This window comes from Lampetra planeri, unplaced genomic scaffold, assembly GCF_965212315.1.
Source record: "Lampetra planeri unplaced genomic scaffold, kcLamPlan1.2.h2 scaffold_774, whole genome shotgun sequence".
Taxonomy (NCBI): Eukaryota; Metazoa; Chordata; class Hyperoartia; order Petromyzontiformes; family Petromyzontidae; genus Lampetra; species Lampetra planeri.
Window position 1 is genome coordinate 4543 of NW_027615596.1, and position 21993 is coordinate 26535.

The following is a 21993-nucleotide window of genomic DNA, read 5'->3' on the forward strand; positions in this document are numbered from 1 at the left end:
GAAGAGCTGGCAAGCTTCCCTCTCTGTCTGGCTTGTGCCAGTTTGTGCCTGTGTGCGATTTGGAAGAATGAAACCAGGGAGAGAGTCACCTTATCTTTGACTCACATCTGGTCTCCTCGTTCCGCTCGCTGTCCTTTCGCCATCCATAGAGCTGCCGCTGCACTCGATACTCGCTCCTGTGCAGCTAAACGTCCAAAGCCCTGGCTGTCTGGAGGCCTGGCCTGCGCTGAACCGTGGGTCCAATCCTCTGAAAAGTAAATATGCAAAGAGTTAAAACAAAAGACTGTGTTAGCTCAGGTGTAGCTTCCAGGCTGAGGCACGTGCAGGCGAAACAGGGGAATACTGATAGGCTGAACTTTGGCCCTGTGCTTGGCGTTACAGCCAGTGTCAGTGTCTGCATGGGTTGTTTTTGCATGAATCAATGAGTCGTGTGTGTGTGTGTGGTGTGTGTGTGTGTGTGTTCCAGGTGGGATTAGCAGGACAACTTCCATTGCTGCAGGTGACAGCATGCAGCATACTGTCAGTGTGTGTGTGTGTGTGTGTGGGCGTGTGCAGGGCACAGAGACGACAATAGGATTAGGTGGATTACAGCAATACAACCATCTTACATCGGAGGACACCATTGGATCATGAAAAAAAAAAACACCAACACATCCTTCTAAACCCGTATTTCACCAGACAAGATGAGTAAGAGCACAATCTTCTTTTTGCAGCAATAGCTGGAGGGAGTTATTGCAGAGGCAGACAGTTTATATACACACACACACACACACACCCATACACTCCTGTGATGTTGTCATTGTACCGTGCTTCTATATGATCAGCAAAAGTACACGAACAGGCTAAGGAAGTTCTGTGTATCCACAAAGTCCAAACAGTGTCAGTGCTTTTAAAACTCCTTCTGAAAAAACACCGACTGAATGTGACATTTTGAGCTGCAATTCATCTAAGTGCTTGCAGCAAGAATTTGATTTTTTTTTTCTCTCTCTCGCTCTCTCTTCCTCTTCTATAAGAACACTTTTCTTGTAGAATAAATGTTTCATCACTCCTAGTTTTATCTGTTTAAGTTGTTGTGTTATTGCGAGGACAGGGGGTCCGATCTAGACAGCAGGTTAAGCTAAAATATTTGAGTTGGTTAATCCTGCAATGAGGAACACTCTGCAGGATCTTGGACGTGCCCAGGGACAGGTCCGAAAATACCGCTGTGTTTCCGTGAAATCCGAGCAGGAGTATAGTAAAAGCACAGCACCGCAGACAAAAGCCACCCACGGGCTCTGGGCGAAAGACACCCGAGGCTGAAGAAGGCTTAGGTGTCTTGCCAAGTGTCTCATAGAATGTGATGCAGCAGGATTCCGGAGCAAATGTGTTCACTTTTGTTGTCACGCTCACAAAATGTATTTTTCTGTTAGCATGACACCCTGTGCTTTCGTTGACATTTCGGCAGAGGGGCAAACCTGTGCTTTGACAGCATTTCATTGCTGCATCTTACAGCCCGTTTTTGCAGAGTAGCATCTTCGCAAAACGATAACGTGCCATTTGATTGCAAGATGCGGCGTGATATGATTATGTTTGGGGCTTCTCTTTTCAGGTCGGCATTGAAGAAATGTTGTCAAGAATGTGGAACTCCCAACCCAGAGTCATCAAGTTCCCTCGGAAACATCAGAGGAGCTCGTACACAAATGGGCTGAGACGACAGAAGAGAGACTGGGTCATCCCGCCTATCAATGTGCCCGAGAACTCCAGAGGACCTTTCCCTCACATGCTTGTCAGAGTGAGTGACTGTTTGTATCATTTAACCGAATACATCTCTGTGTGATTCCCAGAGCCTTTGATGTGCCGCAATTTTATTTAACTTGTCCCTTTCTAGATAAAAGTGTCACTTTAGCAGAGAAACCACCCACATTTCTTGAAGTACTTACTCCGGCTGGGAGAGTGGGGAAACTTTGATATCTCTTCCATTCACAGTGAAACCCAGAGACTAATCGGGTCTTTTCTATCAAGCAGTGCTTAGAGTCATGATGCCAGGTGATTAGTCTGCGTTGCCTCTGGGCACCGCACACACAGAAAAATGGAAATACAAATATGCACTTAATGCTTTGTCTCAAAGAAGGAGATTTAAGGATTACTCTGGAGCATTCTCTCTCGTCTGGATTTCTACACCTGTTAATAGAGCTGCAGAAGTATTTTCCATCTCTGTGCACATGTCGTAGAATACTGCACGCTGACATTGATGCGTTATCATGACATTCACGTTCCCCCGCGCCTGGGGAGATCAGTGTTTGTTAAAGCAAAAAGCTTTCACATGCAGTATTTAAAACAGCCGTTAAAATTGAAGTTCAATTTTTTTCTTTGCGTTTTAGCTCCGATATCAAATTTCACAGGGGTGTAATTGCATTACATTTGAATTTCACAGAATACGACTGTCTCCATTGAGGGAAACGGTCGCACTGATCCTCTTTGAAACACTTTAAACTGCTGCTGAAACACCTGGGTGGCACGCGATATGAGACAACACAGGTAGAAACATTCTGACACTAATTATTAGAGACAGTAGAGCAGTAAAATGAAGTGAATACGAGGGAATATTCAAATTCTCCAAAAAGGATACTAATGAGCTCTGCTTTCACCCAACTCGACTTCACTCGACTTTTTTTTCTCATTAATAACTTAGAGCTGTTTTCTTCACACTTTGGAGCAAATAGAAGTTTGAGGAACTGAGGTGTCGTACATCGCAGGGTTCTGCAAGGACATAAGGTTCTCACAGACTTTCTCAGTAAGGAAGTTTACAAAAGGTGTATTGTCCTGAAGCCTCTGAACCACCTGATCTCTGTATCTACAGCAGCCTGCTGGGTAAAGAAAAAACAACCTGCAGTTGTGTCTTTACAACTTTACGACAGTCCTGTGAATGTAAAGTAGTGACGCGCAGCTCAGGGGCTTCGTGTCTTCCAGCACATGACAGCGGATAGTGGAAGAAGAAAATCAATAAAGCAAGTTCGCCGAGGAGGCGAAGTCGGTGCTGTGGTTTCTAAACTCTCTTAGCTCGCTGCCTCTTATCAGTCTCCCAGACAGTCGTGCAGCTTTCTGCTGCACCACACACACACACACACACACACACACACACACACAAAGACACACACACACACATAAAGTCCCTTATGCCCATTTGTACAGCGCGGCTTACATTCCAGCATTACAGAAATCGCCTTTCAACAGCATGTTGGCAAGAGGGCAGATTTTCTGCCGAAAACACACACACACACACACACACACACACACACACACAGCAGGTCCAGGGAGTGTCAGAGAAGGCACTGAATTGTGCTGCCCTGCTGGAGAAATGGAGCCTCTTTCATCCTTCTTCACTTGTCGGGTGTTAGATGTTTGGATTAAATGTCAAGGCGCTTCCATTGTGTAACCCAGACTCAGCCCGTGGTCAAACACCATGCGAGGGTTGAGTCTGTGTTTGTGCAGTGTGCATGAGGACATGTCTTTTTTGGCTCGTTCGTGAGTATTCAACCTCCCCCAACAATGAAAAGCTAAAGGGGCTTCCTGTCGCGCCCGTGTCTCGGTTTCTTTCTCGCCTTGTGGGCCAGTTTACAACTCTGGACAAGAGAATTGAATTTGGGGATAAAAGGCTGGAAACTAAAAAGCGATCTCACTGACAGATGATAGCTGATAGCTCTGGTTTACTGTCGCTGGTACTGAAGACAGACCTGTCCAGTGGTGATCGGTTGTAATGGAGCATTCCATTTACAGCGGACACCCAAGTCGGTAACTCGCATTGAAGCAATTGCCAGGTGAAATTTGAGTTGTTTGTGTTCCGCTTTCATCACAACGTACCGTGTCGGAAAGAGAACTACACTTTAACGACATTGACAACAAATAAAGCGTATATATATGTGTATACGGAGTCATGAAAAACACAGTTCATACTGTGACCATCATGGATTCCCAGTGCTTACAGGTCAAATAGAGACAACTGGATTGTTTAGTCTACCCAGCCTGTATTTGTGGGGGGGAAAACTAAGATGCACTTGTGCCACATTTTAATGCTCACATTAAAGTTTATTAAAGCCAGATTACTTCAAAAATGTGACTCATAGCCATGAGCGTCGTCAGGTCAATGGGTCAAATCGATGTTTAAACTCAGCGTTGTACTGTGAGAACCTCCACATCCATTCACATGCAGACATTTCTTAGTGTGATTCGTGTGTGTGTGTCCTCTGCGTGAGCCACCGGTCATAGCTAAAAGCAGTGAACCATAGGGAATGCTTTCGTCCTCAAATTTTCTACACAAAACAAACTCTGCGTTCAGACAGGCAGCCAGTAAGAGGAGCAGCTGACATGTTTGTGCCTCAGACAGGGCCGCTGAATTTTCAGTACATTTCCAGGACTCATCCAGTCCCTCCTGTGATGGTGGATAAACTTTGTTTTCACATTTCAGTGTTCACGAACGTTTAAAGAGAACAATTCGACTCCCGTGTCAAAATTACCGCAACCACCAAGTAAATGCAAAAGACAGTTTGCATCGAGGTGTTTGTGGTGGACCCGTGGTTGTTTGATTCAGTGGAAGTGGAGAACAGAACTGAGACCGATGAAGCGCCACTTGCAGGATATTCCATTGTAGTTACACTGACAGATTCAATTAAACACACAAAAGTAATCTCCTCACTCTTTTAATTGCAAAGACTATTTCACTTACTGATAGTGCATTCGCATATCCTCCGCTTTAATTTATGTGATATATGGTTTTGTCGCTTTCTGACACAATCACCCTTGCACACACGCGTTCACCTTGTATGTGCATTCCTTTCATAGATAACCACAAGTGGTGCCGTTTTCTGGGCATTGATTTGCCATTGTGCTCATATGAAAAAGGCATCTGAGCTCTTGCTGTCAAATTACTGGACGAGGCAGATGTAAGAGCAGTGAAATTGGAACGGCTGAATTACAGCTTGAGTCAAAAGGATACTGTGCTGGATGGCGGAGGAACAACCTCTTTTCACGAGCTAAAAAGCAGTGAGGGGTGGGAGGCAGGAAAAAGGGAGGACAGGTTGACATTGAAAACATAAAAGAACAGTCCATTGCAACACTTTCAGCAAAACTGATCGGATGTGAAAAATGCAAGAAAAGAAAAAGCTCCGGTAAGGACAAGAGCTTGCGAGCTGAAAATACAGTAACTGTGACGCTGTGAAGAGAGACGATGTGACACAATTCCAAAAATAACGCCAAAACATTTTTGATCGCCCCCCTGGTGGCTATAAATTGAAAATCATGTCCCCTACACTGCTGCTTTCACCTGTCAAGTCAGTGAACATCATTATCATTGAGTCACATATAAAATCAGGACAAAACAGTGACAGTATCAGTAACAATATCAAATTATTACGGTTTGTGCAGAAATTGCTGAGACTAGATTGTTATCATGTAATGTCTCCAGTAATGTAACTGTTAACTAGTTACTCTCCAACACTGCAAACATGTGCCAAGTGGGATGTGGAGGGGAGGGTGACGTCCTGATTGACAGCTGCTTTAAGTGACGTTGTGGTACAGTTGGTCCATGTTGTCACCGTTTGTGGTTTCCTTTGGTTTCCTGCGCCCCTGCACAGAGCTGTAATGATTCCTGTAATACACGGCCTTGATCATCTTGTCACACTGGTGCAGGGAGCAAGGAGGGTCTGCAGGTGAATAGGTGACCTGACAATTAGACTACACCCTCAACAAGATTTGGTTCCCCTCATTATTTCACACTATGATTGTGCTCGTGGATCATTCCGGGGCTGGACTATCTGCAGCCTCCTCAACACAAGCAAACCAACATCGCACAAACGGATACGTTCACGCACATCTCAAGTTCACTTTCCTCACTTTAAGCAAAGGGAAAACCAACGCTTACTTTGGAAACAGAGAAAATGCTTTGTTCCCAAATTCAGTTTACTGGCAGGGCAGCTTACGTGCTTCTGATGTATGCGTGTGTGGGAGCAGGTTCGCTCAATGTTCTGCCTTTACCGCTGTTTTGCTCAGCCCCCAAAATGAAAACACAGCGGTTTATTAACAACCTCATATTGCACAGCGTGTTTCATTACAGATCATAATGAGCCTGTAATATGCTTTCGGGGTCGGCTTGTTTTATTGCATCTCCTGTGCATTTAAATATATATCAATTGTGTCTATTGTTTCTCTTTCTCTCATAATGCAGGATAAGGCTATGAAACAGAAAATGAAAGAACGTAAGGTCCTTCAACTGAGTTACATTGCATTATTTAGAACCAAAGGTATGAATACTTAACAATACCTCTCCAAGTTTTGATATCACTTTCTTCCTCCTGCTTCCTACGCAGATGAAATACCAGTACTCACATTCACTTCTGAAGGAGGCAATTACTGTCAGGAGAACAAAATGAGCTTTCCAAGGACATAAATGTACAAAACAATTCCTACATAAACAATTTCCTCCAAGTAATCTCAAGCCTTTCACAACCTGATAGGCAGCCACGGGGTTCTACATCTTCAGAGTGGTACATGAAAAACCTACCATTGCTTGACGTTATTGTCAAAATGTTATGGGCCCATTACATGGTCATGTCATCACCAAACTGCATTACTGGCAAACACTTTCTAGTATTATCAGTTATAAACCACCACTGATATTGTTTCAGTGGTTGACAAACAGGCCCCCTGCTATGTGTAAATGCCATTTCATTACTACCACAGCTATAGGAACATATCTCTATGAGTAGGAAGGGCTATAACCCAAAAAGTACAACTGACTTATAATGTCACAACCCGATGCCAGGTTTGCACCACTTAAAAATTACATCCAGTAATATATTATTATTATTATTATTATTATTATTATTATTTATTATTATTATTATTATTATTATTATTATTATTATTATTATTATTATTATTATTAAATAATAATATTTATTATTATTATTTAATATAATATATTTTCATCAGATAATGGAATGCCTGGAGACACATATTACCATCTCAGTTAACAGCCAAATACTGCGTTCTGCACTGTAGCAAACGTGCCACCATTTGAGACCAACACGCCCAGTGAAGGCAGTTAGACGGTGAGGGCGGTGTGACGTGAGAAAACGAAAACTGCGGACAGCATCTAATTAGCGATGACACTCGCGACATGGACTATGTGCCCTGCGCCAGGCGCTTTAGACCGTATAAATAGGACCCATAATGTATTAGGTGAAGGCTCAGAAATTAGTTCAACGGTGCAACAAGAAAAAAAAGGGACATAATTGGGTTCAAGCTCGTCAGAGAGAGCAGTGGTTCGGTCATGTTACTGTATTGTTCACTGGTGTAACACACAGAGGCACTGCTCCTCGGCTCATGGCTGATGAATGCAGCCTATTTATGTAGCTACTCAGTCCATTTCCTGGTCACACCATGAGTTGGTGATCACCAACATTACCTAATGTAGTTTTCATTTTCTTAATGATTATTCAGAGTAGATTTAGGTTTCAGCTTGTAACAGCAGATATTTTGTTGACATGCCTCCTTCGGGTTTTAAATCAGGACGCACCTCCCTGCTTTTCCTCCCGACACCACCGTCCCAGAATCCAGGAGTTTCTCTGTGCTGAATCACCCGCGGTAACGAGGTCTCCAGGAATAAAGTTCCTCTGATCTTGCTCCACTTGCTCTACTTTTTCATGATGAAGACGCGCTCACTTACCTATCTCCTCCAAAAAAAATATCCAGAAATTTCACCTGACAGCAAATCAACCACAATAATGCAGATTTGAAGGTTGTTGTTTTTTTATATGACAGGATAATTGATGAGTGAGTATTTTTAATCTGGTACCATCACTTCTGATGTACACAAACGACATAATGGGACAATTTAACTTTAAATTGAACGGCCATTTTTAAGCCCGTCTGACTTGTAGATTGGTGTGTCCTCAATTCTCAATCTGTGCCTGAGCAGTATTGTGGCCCTATGATCAAAAGGACCTCTTCATTGATTTGATGCCACTTAACACATGTTGCACATGCGCTCAATCAGTGTGTGCTGAGCTCCCCTCACAATGAGGACTGACCGCCATGAAATCACTGAAATCATATATCTGTGGGGGGTCTAAAAATACAGCATTGTTATACTATAATCACAAATAAAGCTAGTTTTCCTTAAACAGACGCAGCGTTATTGATATTGGTTCGTTATCTTCCGCTCGCTTCGGTTTACGCTGGAGCTGATCCCAGTTGTCCAACGGCGTACAGAGTACAGTCTGTAAAGACAGACCACTCACACACATGTTCACACCTATGGGGACATTTAGAGAAACCAATTAGCCAGGCATGCTTTTGGTGGTGGGGAGGAAGGTACCTGGAGAGAATTCACCCAGGGGAGAGCATGAAAACTCCACACAGAAAGGCCAGGAATATGTGTGATTTGCATTAAAGATGAATGAACAGTGACAGGAATGAATATTTGTGCCAAAATAAGTCCAAAAGCAGCATGCGTTATGAGTTGAATGCATTTTCAATATGTTCATGTAGTCTACAAGGAAAACATGCACTTATGTATTTTATTTGCTGCGTCTACATAGATTTGTTTTCTTTAAAGACCCCTGCTGGCGCTATGTCTGGATTTTGTTCTGGAAATGTATTGTTGGTTCAATGAAATAGTTTCTGGAGACGCCAAGGATGTTTTATTTTTTCTTAGAAGAGAAAAAATGTAACTGAACACAAAAGAGTGCATGTGGAGAAGGCAGTTTCCTGTAACAGCATGTGTCAGCAAGGTGCATGACGTAAGCAGCAACTTAACAGATACAGGGGTCACAGGGTCTACGAATGTCCCATTGCAATGTACAGCCGAAGAAAGCTGGATTTTTACAATGTAATGCTACACACATACTAGAGGAGCTACAATCATTTGAATCGTACGAATGGAACATTCGCTGATGTGTGTGTGACGTCTGTTGTTGTTGTTTTTGTTCTCTCCTGCGTCTGAGTGTGTGTGGCGTGTGTCATTCACCGTATCCCCAGTCGAACAATTAGTAGGTGACAGTCCGATTAGAGCCGGCCTAGTAGTACAGAGGCTGAGTGCTGTTGTGACTGACACGCCGCTCATCCTCCCACTAAATAACTGTCAGCGTGCCCGCGTCCACGCTGACCCCTCTGGCAGCCTCCCTCTGAGCCACTCTCACTGCCAGCATCGCTGCTCCCTGAGCCAAGCATGAGCCTCCTTTCAGTGCTGGCTTCTAACTGATTGGTTGGACCCTACTCGCCTTGGGCATGCCAGAAGGGCTTTCAACTGGCCTCTGGGTGCTGCTGATTGGCCCGGCCGTCGATGCTGTGTGTCGCCTCCCGTGCGCAGTAGCAGTTTGACTTGAAGGATGCAATTTGACAATGAAGGTAGTTTGAGAAGAAGAAAAGGGCGGTCGTTATGCCGTAGCTGCCCACCGCCCTGCCCCCCCCTCCTCTGTCCGCCCTGCTGTTTTGGTCTTTGTGCACAGAAAACCTGAGATGTGCCGGTGGTCACTGTATGGGAGCGTGTTGAGTCGAGCAAGTGAATGCGAAGAGAATTTAATGAGTTGGAGATGTTTAGAGTCTGTTTTGTGTGAGGAAGAATGTTGGCCTGTGTCCCCCGATCCGTTCCAACAATACAGGGGACGATTGCTCCTTACCTGGGAGACGGAACAGCGCTGGCTCCAATCTCCGCCTTCACTGGGAATCAGGGGAATTAATGCCTCGGCTAATGCGACGGGACCGCTGGTAAATTTCAACAGGATTCTCTTCCCTGGCAGAGCTCATCTAAATTGCCCTGGCCTAATGTCATAATTGGGTTTGTGAGTCACTTCTTAACTTCCATTAATATTTGTTCGCCCACTAATTGCCCAATCCTACATTTCATTCCTCCGTCTGGCTAATGGTCTGAGGTGGAAGCAGTGATGTGCATGTGGGCACGTGGGTGTAGGGGGGGGTTGGCATCTAATCTATTTTGGAGCCAGACTGAAAATGTTAAAGCGGTGGGACTTCGTTCCTGTCTTCTCTGTGGGTTCTGATGAATGATGGATGATGTGGCAGGTAATGAAAAGGACAAAGACTGGCCGTCACAATTTAAACAACAACCTGCTGATAGATGTCATTCAAGCTCAGGATATAAAAATATCTCTGAAGCCTAAATATCTGTTTTTTAAAGGAAAAGCCAAGCGCTTTTATTTATTAGATATGTTGCCGGCACTGAAAGCGCTGTTCTCTCCCATTCATTAAAAGACATATTACTTGCAGTGCATCTCCTTTCTCCGATGTTTTTCTCTGAGCTCTCTCTCTCTCTCTCTCTCACTGTCCCCACATCCAACTATAAATGGTTTGAGTTTCCCTATAAATCAAAAGTTCCTGAGGAAAAGTTGTTGCTGTTGTTGTTTCTCTGTTGTCAAATAATCAAATCTTATCTGTTATCTTTGAATCCCAGAAACACTTCACAGCACCATTACCTCCGAAAACACAACACAACAGCTCAAAGAATTCAGTTGACTATAATAGGTTAATAACATTGTCAGTTTCAGAGCACACAAACTCTCACATTTATATCCCGGCCTCCATCCCCCTGGGACAAATGATAGGAACGGAAAGAGACATACTGATACGGCAGCACAAACGCCGAGCACATCAATTTCGAACGTGTGTATAACTTTAAAAAAAAAAAAAAAAAAAAACATGTTTCAGAGCTTCGGTTTGGTTCATTTCCCATTCAGCATCCAATCCATAATGGACTAGTGTGTGTGCACAGATGCAGCACTTTTTCATGAGCGTCGGGGATATCGGTCGGATGGTGGCTGTCAGCGGTTCTCACTTGAGATATATTAAACCTGAGCAGTCGGCAGCTTCTCTCTCACAAACATCCTGTGTGACAATTTTTAAAACGGGCCCCATTCCTCTCTCACGACGCCACTGAACTGACAGGCTCTGTCGCCGCGCTCTTGCATGTAAGATTGTTATTGTATTTTGTAGGAATACAAGTTCAAAGGCTGGCAGAAACTTTAGGAAACACATTTTTTTTTTTCCCTAATTGGAAACGTTGCTCCGTTTTGTAGGCGCACCTCCGTCTTCACACAATCTCATTGGATGCTTGTGATTATGGCCTCGCAGACTATTTGAGTAACGCTCTCCAGTCAAAAGCGGGGGCACGTCTGCTTTGAAGAGAGACAAGCACGCAGCAGGAGGGATCAAAAGCAACGCAAAAGGGAAATATCAGAGGAATACAGAGAGCGTGTTCCTATATGTAAGGTAACCGGAGAATGTTCAGCAACAGGGAAATTGACAAAACACCATCAAACACAATGATCTCAGATGCACCGGTGCTTCTGATGATGCAGTTCACCCGTCAGTGACTGCAGCTGTTCCAGCGTCCCTGCAAGTGCACGCGTTCCATCTGAATATTTCAACAGCGACGGTAGAAGGAGACAAACTGTGGCAAGATGGCTCCGAATAGCAGCGTCAACTGTTTGCTGGTGTCCTGACCTACTATGGAATTGCGAGAACCGACGAAAGCACAGAACCTTCGCCGTGCACCTGCTTTTGTTTTAGTACAGAAAGAAGAGAACGCCAGGTTTTATTGTCGTCATCCTTTTCTGCATTAAACTGTCTTCACGTCCGAATAAGCACATTGTCAGGACACAATCAGCGAGCGGAGCATAAGACATGAAGCATCCGGTCCCTATGTTGTTTCTATTACAAGCTTTCATATATCTGGCACACACTGTCTTAATTATGCTTGACAGCTAAAGCGGCACTGAGAGCCCGTCAGTGGCTGAGCGCTTGGCTTCACTTCATCCCATAATGCACTTCAGCACAGAAATGCAATTAATTTGCCTCGACTGTAATATATCTACTGCACCGTCCCCTCTAAACTTTCATCCAGCCGACCAAACAAGATCTATGCAATATCTGCTGTGTATTAACTCTTCCACGAAGGAGTATAGAGAGTTATGTGGCTCACACACTGATTGAGAGCTACACACACACACAAACACAGGTATTAAATACAACATTTTTATTTAAGGTATTATTGATCCACAAAACTTGAACATTAGCTCACACGGGATCAGAGTTGCCCAAACACGATGAGCCATGTGTGTGCCCTGTGTTCATGTTCTCATTCTAGATCATCCTCTTTCTTCACAACCACCACGAGGTCAAGGGTCACCTCAGGACAAAAGCTGTTCCCAAGTTATGAAGGTCCTCTCCTCACTGAGCATATGTAAACATTCTATTCAGTTGTAAATGTTTCAATCATCCCACGTAGACGTCCACTGTTCACCTCCTGTCATGCTGGAGTGCACCGATATTTACTTTCTTGACCAGTTTATTGTGTATTTTCACATAGTGACCTTGGTTGCTATGACAACTGCATTGAGTTTTTGATGTATGGTGCATTGGCGTCATAAGAATAACATCAATACATACATAAAAGTTGTAGCATCACTATATTGTTAATGCAGAACACCGAGTCACAAACAGCTGCAGTTTATTTGATTGATTTATTCAATTTGGTAGGAAATATCAGTCATTTCACTGATTTATTTGATTTGATTAACAGGAATAAAACGGATTTAGTAGGCGTGTGTTTTCATCTCATACCATCCACACCGTTTTCACAACTTGCGGCTGCTTCTTTCTCCGTGACGCTCATTGTGCGTCCCACCTGCGGAAATTGTGCTGTTTTCTTATCCGCGTTGGTCAGTTCCCTCCAACAGCTCGTCTTAGTGTGGACAGCGTCTCATTACGTATGTATGTGATTTCCTCCAAAACAAAGACCAATGTTTCATTATTCCCCTGGGTGTTATTACCAATTGAAACTAGCCCTTTTTTTTATCTTCCCCACATAACAATATTTTTCTTTATTCTTCGGCCCAATTTAACAATGTACGTGTCCGTCTCTTGTAGTTTTGCATACACGTGTGGACACCAGTGTGCTTTGAGCCTGTGTAAACTGACGCACCCTGAAGGCAAAGTGAGGTAAAGAGCAGCCATAAAGACCCTTTAAAATAAAGACATGGAGGGAGGACGTGTGAAGCCATCTACAACACATGCCGGAACCATTAAAGGCGGGACGTTCCTATCAAAGGGTGTAATCTGCCACGCCACGTACTACCACATAATGATACCGTGGGTTGCCAGGCGGCACGCTATCATTTAATGACCGCCTGCGTGAACGAGCCACGCTGCAACAACAGCTCCACTCGTCTGTTCTTTGCATAGCAGGATGCTTCAAATCATCAGTGCACGATTTCCAGGCATGAAAGTGATAGGGTGAGAGTGCCAGCGAGCAAACAATTATTATTTATTGTTATTCAGGAATCAAGCTGTTTATGTGGACGGGGGCGTTTGTACAGTCTTGGATTAATTAAAGTTTTGGACTGACTGGAATTCATAGCACGCAAATTAGGCAGCCAACCATGGTGCTCAATGAATGGAAGTGAATTCCTTTCTGCTCCTTCTCGGCTGTCTGTTTGTGTTGCCTCGCATCACCCCAAGGACTTTCCACAGAAGACTAATTCTTCATCTAATTTTCCCACAAATCCCTATTGCTTTCACTTCCTGGGGTCTTTCTGCCTCCATCCACTGACGTTTTTTCTTCTCACGCTGACGATAGAGTGTCCCACAGGATCCCGGCAGTTGTCAGTAATCAAGGAAATCACTCTCAAAGAGCTACAAATAGGTCACTTATCTGATGTTTGGTCTGATCTGACGGAGACAGCCATCTAGTTAAGTCCCTTGCATCTGCCTGTCTCTGCTATTTTTAGTGTGATTAGTAGCTGTTCTGTCCGCTGGGAGGGCACTGAAGTAAGAAAGAGAATGAGAGATGGCTATAGAATGACAGAAAGAGAGATGGAAGGGGTCGGAGGGGGGGAGGGTGTGAAACTCCCAGCTTTCTTGTCCTTAGCATTCCAATCCAGTGGCTCAATTGAGCACTTGTCACTCATGGGACTCCCCCAGAACCTGTTGAACCGTGCGTCTTCATTTACTCAATTTATTGATATAAACAGTCTCTATTAAGAGAAACGGGATAATGTGACATCTGGTCTCTGGTGGCCTCGATGTGGAATTTTAAGCAGGCATGGAAGCAGAGGCCACATCTCTCAGGGGTTGATACTCCAAGGTGGGAAGTGCCACAAGTCCGCTCGGGAAGGTCCTGTGAAGAGACAGATTGCGTGCAAGCGCACGCCAACACACAGTGACATGTGACTGTACGCAACAACTCAGATGCAGAAGCAGAGACCCATGGCAGGTGAAAATTTTATGTGTGTTTCCCCTGCTTGTGGAATTATTGATCCACAGTTTGGTGCACACGCAGTGAGTCTCTTACCTGTCAAACACTTCACTACACACACAGACATGGCTACAAGCTGCCTCTTATGTGCACAGGAAATGCTTACATGTAGGAATAGTGGATGCAGTTTTTCACTCTGCCTGTTTGCCTGTTTCTGCAGCATGAACAGATGCCTCACTTTGACCAGCACCCCCCTGCCCCATGTTCACGGGACGTTCCCCAAACCTGCACCCCATCACCGTCCTCAACAACCGAAAACCTTCCGATATTTGGGATTCACAGTCTTCTAAGACTAAAGCAACTTGCAACAGCTCAGGAAATGTCCTCAGTTGCTGCTGAAACCCCGTCTTTTCTCTGCACATCCATCACTGTCTGCAGCCGATTGGCCGCCAACAAGGACAGGAACTGACCCCCGGGGGGACACGCAAATCTTTGGCGCCAACATTCCGTCCAATCAGGACATAGTCAGAGTCATTGAGGTCCAGTGAGGTTCATGTCTGGTGACCACCGACTCCATCCCAATGAGATTTACAGACATATGAGCCTACAGTTGTAGTTTATTCACCATTTGATTGTCCACAGTTAGCGGGTTGATTAAAGTCTCATAACAGTGTTCTTTACACATACAAACAGAAGCACACAAAAAAGCACATTTAATTAAAAAGAACGTTATCATGGCCTTACCTTTACTTATAAATAAGTCTTCCCTCAGTGTTAAAAGTCTCTGTCTCCATGGAGAGCGTTGGTCTTCTTTAATTATCACCTCCTTCTTCTATTGAAACACCAGTTTAGAAAACTTTTATCCTCCGTTTGGAAAGTAAAAACAAATGGATGCTGCTTTTGACTTGCTGACTGTCGCTGCTGTCAGTTATTCTGCGGATAACGGAGTCGAAGAAGCTACTCACTACTGCCCCCTGGAATGAGGCGCCACAGCTGCGTGCCTCATCTAGCGTTTTTTTTATCTTTTTCTATTTTTTTCTTTCTACGATCACTTGACTGCACGTCACTGGTCCGAAAACATGCAAGCTGGACGCGATGTTCTTCACTTCTTCAGCACTGTACTACACTACTACAATGGATTTTCAGAGTTACTTAGGCAGGTCCTGCTTAATAAAAATGTTCGCCTGCTCGGCAACAAATGATCAGTCTGTTATCTACATAGATGGCCCTGATTAAGAGATGTTGTTTCTGCCGTCACTCCGTCCTTGGAGTGGCAGGCGGTGGGCAAGTGAATCCAAAATGTAATTAGTTGCCGAGTACAATAGTCATGGCACAGCGGTTATGTGTGTGCCAAGTGGAACTGATTGGTGTGACTTACAGTACATGTTCAGTAGTGCACATTACACCTGTACCTGCAGCACGTGACAACCACGTGGGAGATGAGCTCAGGCCATGAGAGGTGCCTGTGGAAGGGTGCTGCTGGGTTCTGCACTGTGGGAGGACCATGTTGGAAATTAAGAGAGCGGCTATCATGTTCAAACAGAGAGATGTTTTATGCAGAAGCTGCCGTCAGAGCTGAACGGATGAAGTAATTTCATTTTCATGCATGATCTGCAGCCTCGCAGAGCAGGGAAATTGCACAGGAAGGGAAGAGAAAGATAGAGAGAAGAGAAAGGCCGTTCCTTTTTCTGCACTGTGATTTTTCCCTCTGAATTGTAACCATAGTGATGATTCAGATCCAGAAAAACGGGCCAAACAAGGGTTCTGTTCAGTGCAGAGTAATTTTACCTGCTTAAGTTAGTGAAACCGTATAACCACATACATTTATGTACTACTTATTGATTTTTAATTTTCAGATTTGCAAGAGAAATGGATTGCAAGCAGACATGGGTTTGGAGTACTTACTCAAAAGAAGAAGGTAGTATACGTATGGGTGTTGGTGGTCAGCCCACCACAAAAAGGACTCTTCTCCAGCACACATTCACATTCGCTGACCTCTGCTGCACAAAATATGTCAACACTGACCTCCATGTTTGTTTTCAGAACTCTGCTTATGACCTGTTCATCTGGTGTTATTGTTTAGCACATGTGGGTCACGACCAGTTCACACTGAAATCTGACATCGGGCGCATTTTAAAATATAATGTGAACACACACACACACACACACACACACACACACACAGCCTTTAGGAGCCTAGCCGAGTGTACGTGTGCAGTCGGATGATGGATCAGCTGAGCTGAGCTTCACCCGATGCTCTGCCTAAACGTGTTGCTCCAAAGGTGGCGGGAATGTCAGAAGAGGTGGCAGAGGCAGGTACAGCAATGTCAGCGCCCTTCAATTCTCAGTGCATCCAAGGTGTCGCCCCTCACCTCCTCGTCTAAGTCTGTCCCACCTGAGAGCAGACAGGACTCAGCAGAGAATAGAACGAGCCGCAAAGCCGTTAATTTATAAGTGATAATTAAATACGACGCATGAGGCTGGCCTATCTGTGGGTTATATACTGTACATAATGATTGTTTAATTATCTCAGATGAGCAGAACAGTCATAGGTTTATTTCCAATTCACTTCAGTGTGACAAAGTGATAATATTATATTTCCTCAGAGGACAAAGCCCGTCAGTCATTTTCTGCCCATTGTCATCGGAGTGACAAGTATGATGCAACATTTATTTACTGTATGTATACTGTAGTTCATCCGGGGGATGCTTTAGAAGTGAGAACCTTCATGTGCTATGTACTGAGTGCCTATGTACTGATCTAAGTAATATAACATTATATTGTGTCCCTCCAAATCCAATGTCTTTGGAGGAAGTGCTACAAATCCATCTTCTTTTGTCTCCTTAAAAGTCAGCACGGTGCTGCACGGTGAAAATATTGAATTTTTTTATTGCCTTTGCCATGAGGCGCTCTCATGGAAACGGGTTCAGAGTGAAATGTATCACTCCATAAATGTCATTGTGAATAATGTGTGAAATAACAGCCGGGATGTAAAAGGTTGAGCAGCTGCACGTATGTTTTAAGTTCTCATCAGAGAATAGTTGCACAAAGGGTTTTTGCCTCAGAAATCATGGAGCTACTTTACATTTTAAGTTTTTTCAGAAGCTGTCATGAAGGGAAATCAGACACAAAGCTCACACAAAATGGATCAGTATAACGCACAATTTTCTTCAATTTTCACCTTCAGGCTAAAAAAAAAAAAATCATCATCAGCGTGTCTGTCAACCCTCTTATGGATTCTGTTCTTTTTTACTTTATAAAACATATTCTAACTGACCTTCTCTTCAACATTTTTTTCTTTTTTTTGTCCTCAGATCCGCTCAGATCAAGACAAGGATGTTGGCATTCGCTACAGCATCACGGGCGCGGGCGCTGACCAGCCCCCGAGCGGAATCTACAGCATCGACCCCATCAGCGGCAACATGTTCGTCACTCAACCTCTGGACAGAGAGGAGAGAGCTTCATTTCATGTAAGGAAGAGACGACTGAGTCTGTCTGTTTCCCCTCCAGCTCTATATACACCTCATTATCTCCCAATTATCCCTGTGGAACTATGCCTCACTTTTCCTCCTCTACCGCTCATTTTAATGTTCCCTGCCAAAACCAAACCTCCCGTCAGCGCACATTAAGAGGTTCTGTACCTTCTCCTCTGCCTCTCCAGACTCCATTGATGCTTGAGCCGACGACCGAAGCGAAGAGCGCTTTTGACAAAACACACAAGCACTTCAGCTGTCACTTAGATTGAGGTTACCTGCACAGGATACGGTGAAACAGAAAGAGGAGATGAGGCGACGCACTAGGAAACCGTCGCCTTTGTTCTGAGCATCAGAGCTAATGAGCCGGCGCAGCATCAAGTGTGTGTCTGTAAAAGTTTGCATGCGTGGAATTCTAATTGAAATAGGATGCGTTGGTTTATATCATAAGCAGGCTAAAGTCTTTCTTCCGGCTTTTCTCTCCTTAACTTTGTGCACAACGGACTTGTTTTACTCCTCCGCCTCCCCCTCGGGCGCCTACGGTGACAGTGACAGCGGCGTGTAAGTACACGTGACGGTACCGACAGACGGAAACCCGTGTTAATCTGTGCCGTCGGTGTGTGAATTTAATATGCGGTCCTCATGAGGACGTCTGTTAACACTAGGCCACTGGTTCATATACACAGATTACAGGTTCAATTTGTATCTGCAAAGAGTCTGACACCTTCTCTCAAGGTGAGCAGAGGTGTCAGACCTCCCGACGCCCGCGTGCCTGTCAGCATGATAGATGGCTGTGCGGGCTAAGAGCTAATTCAAAAGCGTGCTCCGGTCTCAGAGGAGGGATGGAATACAGGCGAGTTGATCTCTTCAGTGTCTCTGTCAGCTCACCGTCAACATTAAAGACGCCGGCGCACACGTGCGAGCACAAAGCTTCTTTGTGATCGCTTTGTCTTGTACGTCACGCGTGTTTGTTCCACTTAGTTTTAAATGGGGCCTCTTGTTACCTTACTCACTGAGCCTCTGGGCGCCCGAGCATGTGTGTGTTTGTCGCGTCTCCGTAATCTGCTGGAACACTGAACCAGCAAATTGGGATCAATAGCAGGAATCAGCCCCTGCCACGGGGCAGCAGCTCTTGTTTGCTGCCACGGTGAAAACATGCATGTTAGTTTGAGGTGAATCCTGTGTCATATGTTTATTGTCACTGATGTAGGATGTATTGGAGTGTAGGAGTGATTAAGAAGGGGAAAAAAAAATATCTTTCAACTTGACAGGCAGTTCCTCGCGCCCAGCTTGGTGGTTCAGCGTTGAAGTGAAAAGAGAGACGCGGCTGCTGTTTTTGACAGATCGCTACCAGAGGGGAAGTGGTCTGTAAGGCGAGGACCAGTGGGTGAGCTTCAGTTCTGGAAGCTACCGTGAGTCAGACGAGCAATCGGGTAACTGTCAAAATGTCTGGGCGTTTTGCTTTTTTCAAGCCGAGTTGTTTGCACACGACCAGTGCGAACGGAATCAGAAATACTTTATTCTGTTTGTTTTGTAGGATCCCTAAAAAAAAAACAAAAGCACCTTACAATGGACCTCTGTTTATAATATAACACAAAAACATCACACTTACATATAATTAGTAGTAGGACACAGGACAAGATACTGTATGAGTGAATCACTGTTTGTCACAGCAGCTCCAACCAGGAACAGAAAATACTAAGAAGTAGTAGTAAGAAAAACTGTACATGCTCGGTATTATCCTGCAGAAATTAGGGTTATACATTGAATAAAGACACAGACAGACTGATTACAAGCTGGATTTCTCCCCCGTGTGTGGTCCAGTCCCACCAAAGCTCACCCTGCACAACACCACCGTCATTTATACATCTGCAGTCTGCAAAAGTATGCACACTCCTGCAGGGCTACAGATCACAATAACACAGATTTACAGTTCCTCCACTGGACACACACACACACACACACACACACACACACACACACACACTCGTGTTGAGGAAAGGAAAACATGTTGGACAAACATGTGAATCCAAACACGACATACATGAACACACATAGAAAAAAAAATAGACAGTCATTATCACACACACACCACACACACACACACACACACACACACACACATTGCGAACGTCCTTCAGTGCAGAACTCGCAGCTGAGAAAACAGATTGAGCCTGTTTGTTTGTTGGTTCTTCTCTGTGTGTTTGCTGTGTTTCAGCCAATGGAAAATCACCATCTCGGGGATCATTAGGTGGCTAAAGACGGCTCTTTTAATCGTCTACGTACGTCCCCAGTGTGTGTCTCTGCACTCGTGTTAATATGAGCTAACATGTGTCTCTTGTGTGTCCATGCTTCACTGCGGTTTGATACATCCTCGAAAAGGCCGACGTGGTCGCTTTGTGTTGTGTTCGCTCACGACCGTCTCTGAGTAGGCTGTCAGTCAAATCCTCGCAGGGGATATTGTGCTGGGTCAGGGTGAGACGGTCTCCTCTTAGCGAGCCAAGATGCGACTGAAAGACATTTTTCTGCTGAGGGCGGGAATTTCTCCGCAGACAAATGAGAGTAATGTCAGTGTCAGAGACGAGGGACATTCGGGTTTCAGTGTTTAGATGTCATTAGCGGAGATGGGTGGGGTTGTGGAGGGTTCATTACAGGAGCGCTGGAGATTAAGACGTCCCCCCTGTGGATGATGATCGCTTCTGTCAGCCTGTCTTGTTACAACGCAACACCTCCCAACCATCCCAGCCTCTCGCTGTGTGATCATCTCTCATTTACGTGCCTGTCTCATTCCTCTTTTCATTTTTTTTTTTCTCACACTCCTCCCGCCATGCTTTTCTTCCTCTCGTTTGTCACAGTTGGAATTGTGGAAGAGCAGCCCTTCAGCCTGAGACATGCATCCAAATGGCTGGTTTTGTCAAAACAAACTGTGACAAACATTCTGGCCCAACAAAGAGAAGCCACAGCTTGAACAGCAACACCTCTCTGATATATTTTGGGCCTCTGGCTGTGCTAACAACAAAATAGGTGTGGTTTGCGTGTCTGGAACATTTCACTGCTTTGCCCCCTGTCTGTGCTGTTGTGGTCCATGCCAAGATACCGACAGGATACTCATGCCCTGTTGGCACAGGAGAAAAAGGATATTTGCCAGTTAGATGAATCTGCCAATTAGCAAAGTCAAACTTTTGCATTGTGTTTTCTGCTTCAAACCAGAGTTCCTCCTGCAGAGACACGGCCTGCTGTCGGCCTCCGTTGTTGAGCAACATTCGGAATACAACTCCTGCAGCTCAGCTCCCGTCCAGTCCAGGATTGGATTCTAATGATGCTTTGTTTGTCTGTTTGTTTGTAATCACAGCTGCGAGCGCACGCAGTGGACATGAATGGGAATCAGGTGGAGAATCCAATCGATCTGTACATCTATGTGATCGACATGAACGACAACCGACCTGAGTTTCACAACCAGGTGTACAACGGCTCCGTGGCTGAAGGATCCAAACCAGGTGAGTGAGTTATTTCTGTCTCTGCTGAGGTACCACTGAGGTACCACCCCCGGGGTAATGGAAATGGAACTGTGGATGATTTGTGCTCCACTGAGGTGCAATGATGAAATGGTGGTGAAAACATTTGCACATGTTGCTGTGTGAGGATAGCGTCCGGATTTTTCAACCCAGACTCCAAGAGCGGGGTTTTGAAATGACACATCGGGTGGTGTTGGACAGAATGACAGCAGCAGTTTTAAGGCTGCAGTACTACTTCATCCAATCTATTGCTGAAGTAGTACGGTCATTGAACGTTATACAATTTTGCATTTGCACCGCCCCAGGAGTCACGCTGGTGTCAACCCAACATTTACTTAAAGTAAATATGTACACATAGGACACGGAGGCCCTTTTTTATATCAATGTATAAAAAGTATCTAAGATACTAGAGTCAAAACAATGGTCCCTGTTGTCCAGGGTTAGAAAAGTTATTCTCTTTATTACAGCAGTAATAACGGTCTTCATTGCAAAGCGTTTGTGTTGTTTGGCTATATTATGTTTCTCATGTACTGCTGCGTATGTGCATGTATGTACCCACATGTATGCACAGGTTACAAAATGATTGAATGGAATTATCCTCAGCACGCAAAAATGTGTCTCTCACATTTGCGTCATAACAAACTAATAATAATAATAATAATGATATATATAACACACACACAGGCAATGATCTAGCTCCTCCATCCCATCCCATGTTTCACCCACATCACCACCTCAGATTCTGCTCAGTCCTCAGAAA

The 21993-nt window shown here is 44.6% G+C and overlaps 1 protein-coding gene across 1 annotated transcript in view; it reads left to right on the top strand.

Annotated features, from left to right (window-relative positions):
- Positions 1–1146: 1146 nt before the first annotated feature.
- LOC144741910 (cadherin-4-like) overlaps positions 1147–21993 on the top strand; it is a gene marked incomplete at its 3' end in the record, with an annotated part of 33064 nt that continues 12217 nt past the window's right edge. The window contains exons 1-4 of the mRNA XM_078624407.1: positions 1147–1188; positions 1589–1771; positions 17560–17715; positions 21071–21215. Coding sequence (XP_078480533.1) covers positions 1147–1188; positions 1589–1771; positions 17560–17715; positions 21071–21215 — 526 coding nt within the window. The remainder of the gene's footprint in view (positions 1189–1588; positions 1772–17559; positions 17716–21070; positions 21216–21993) is intronic.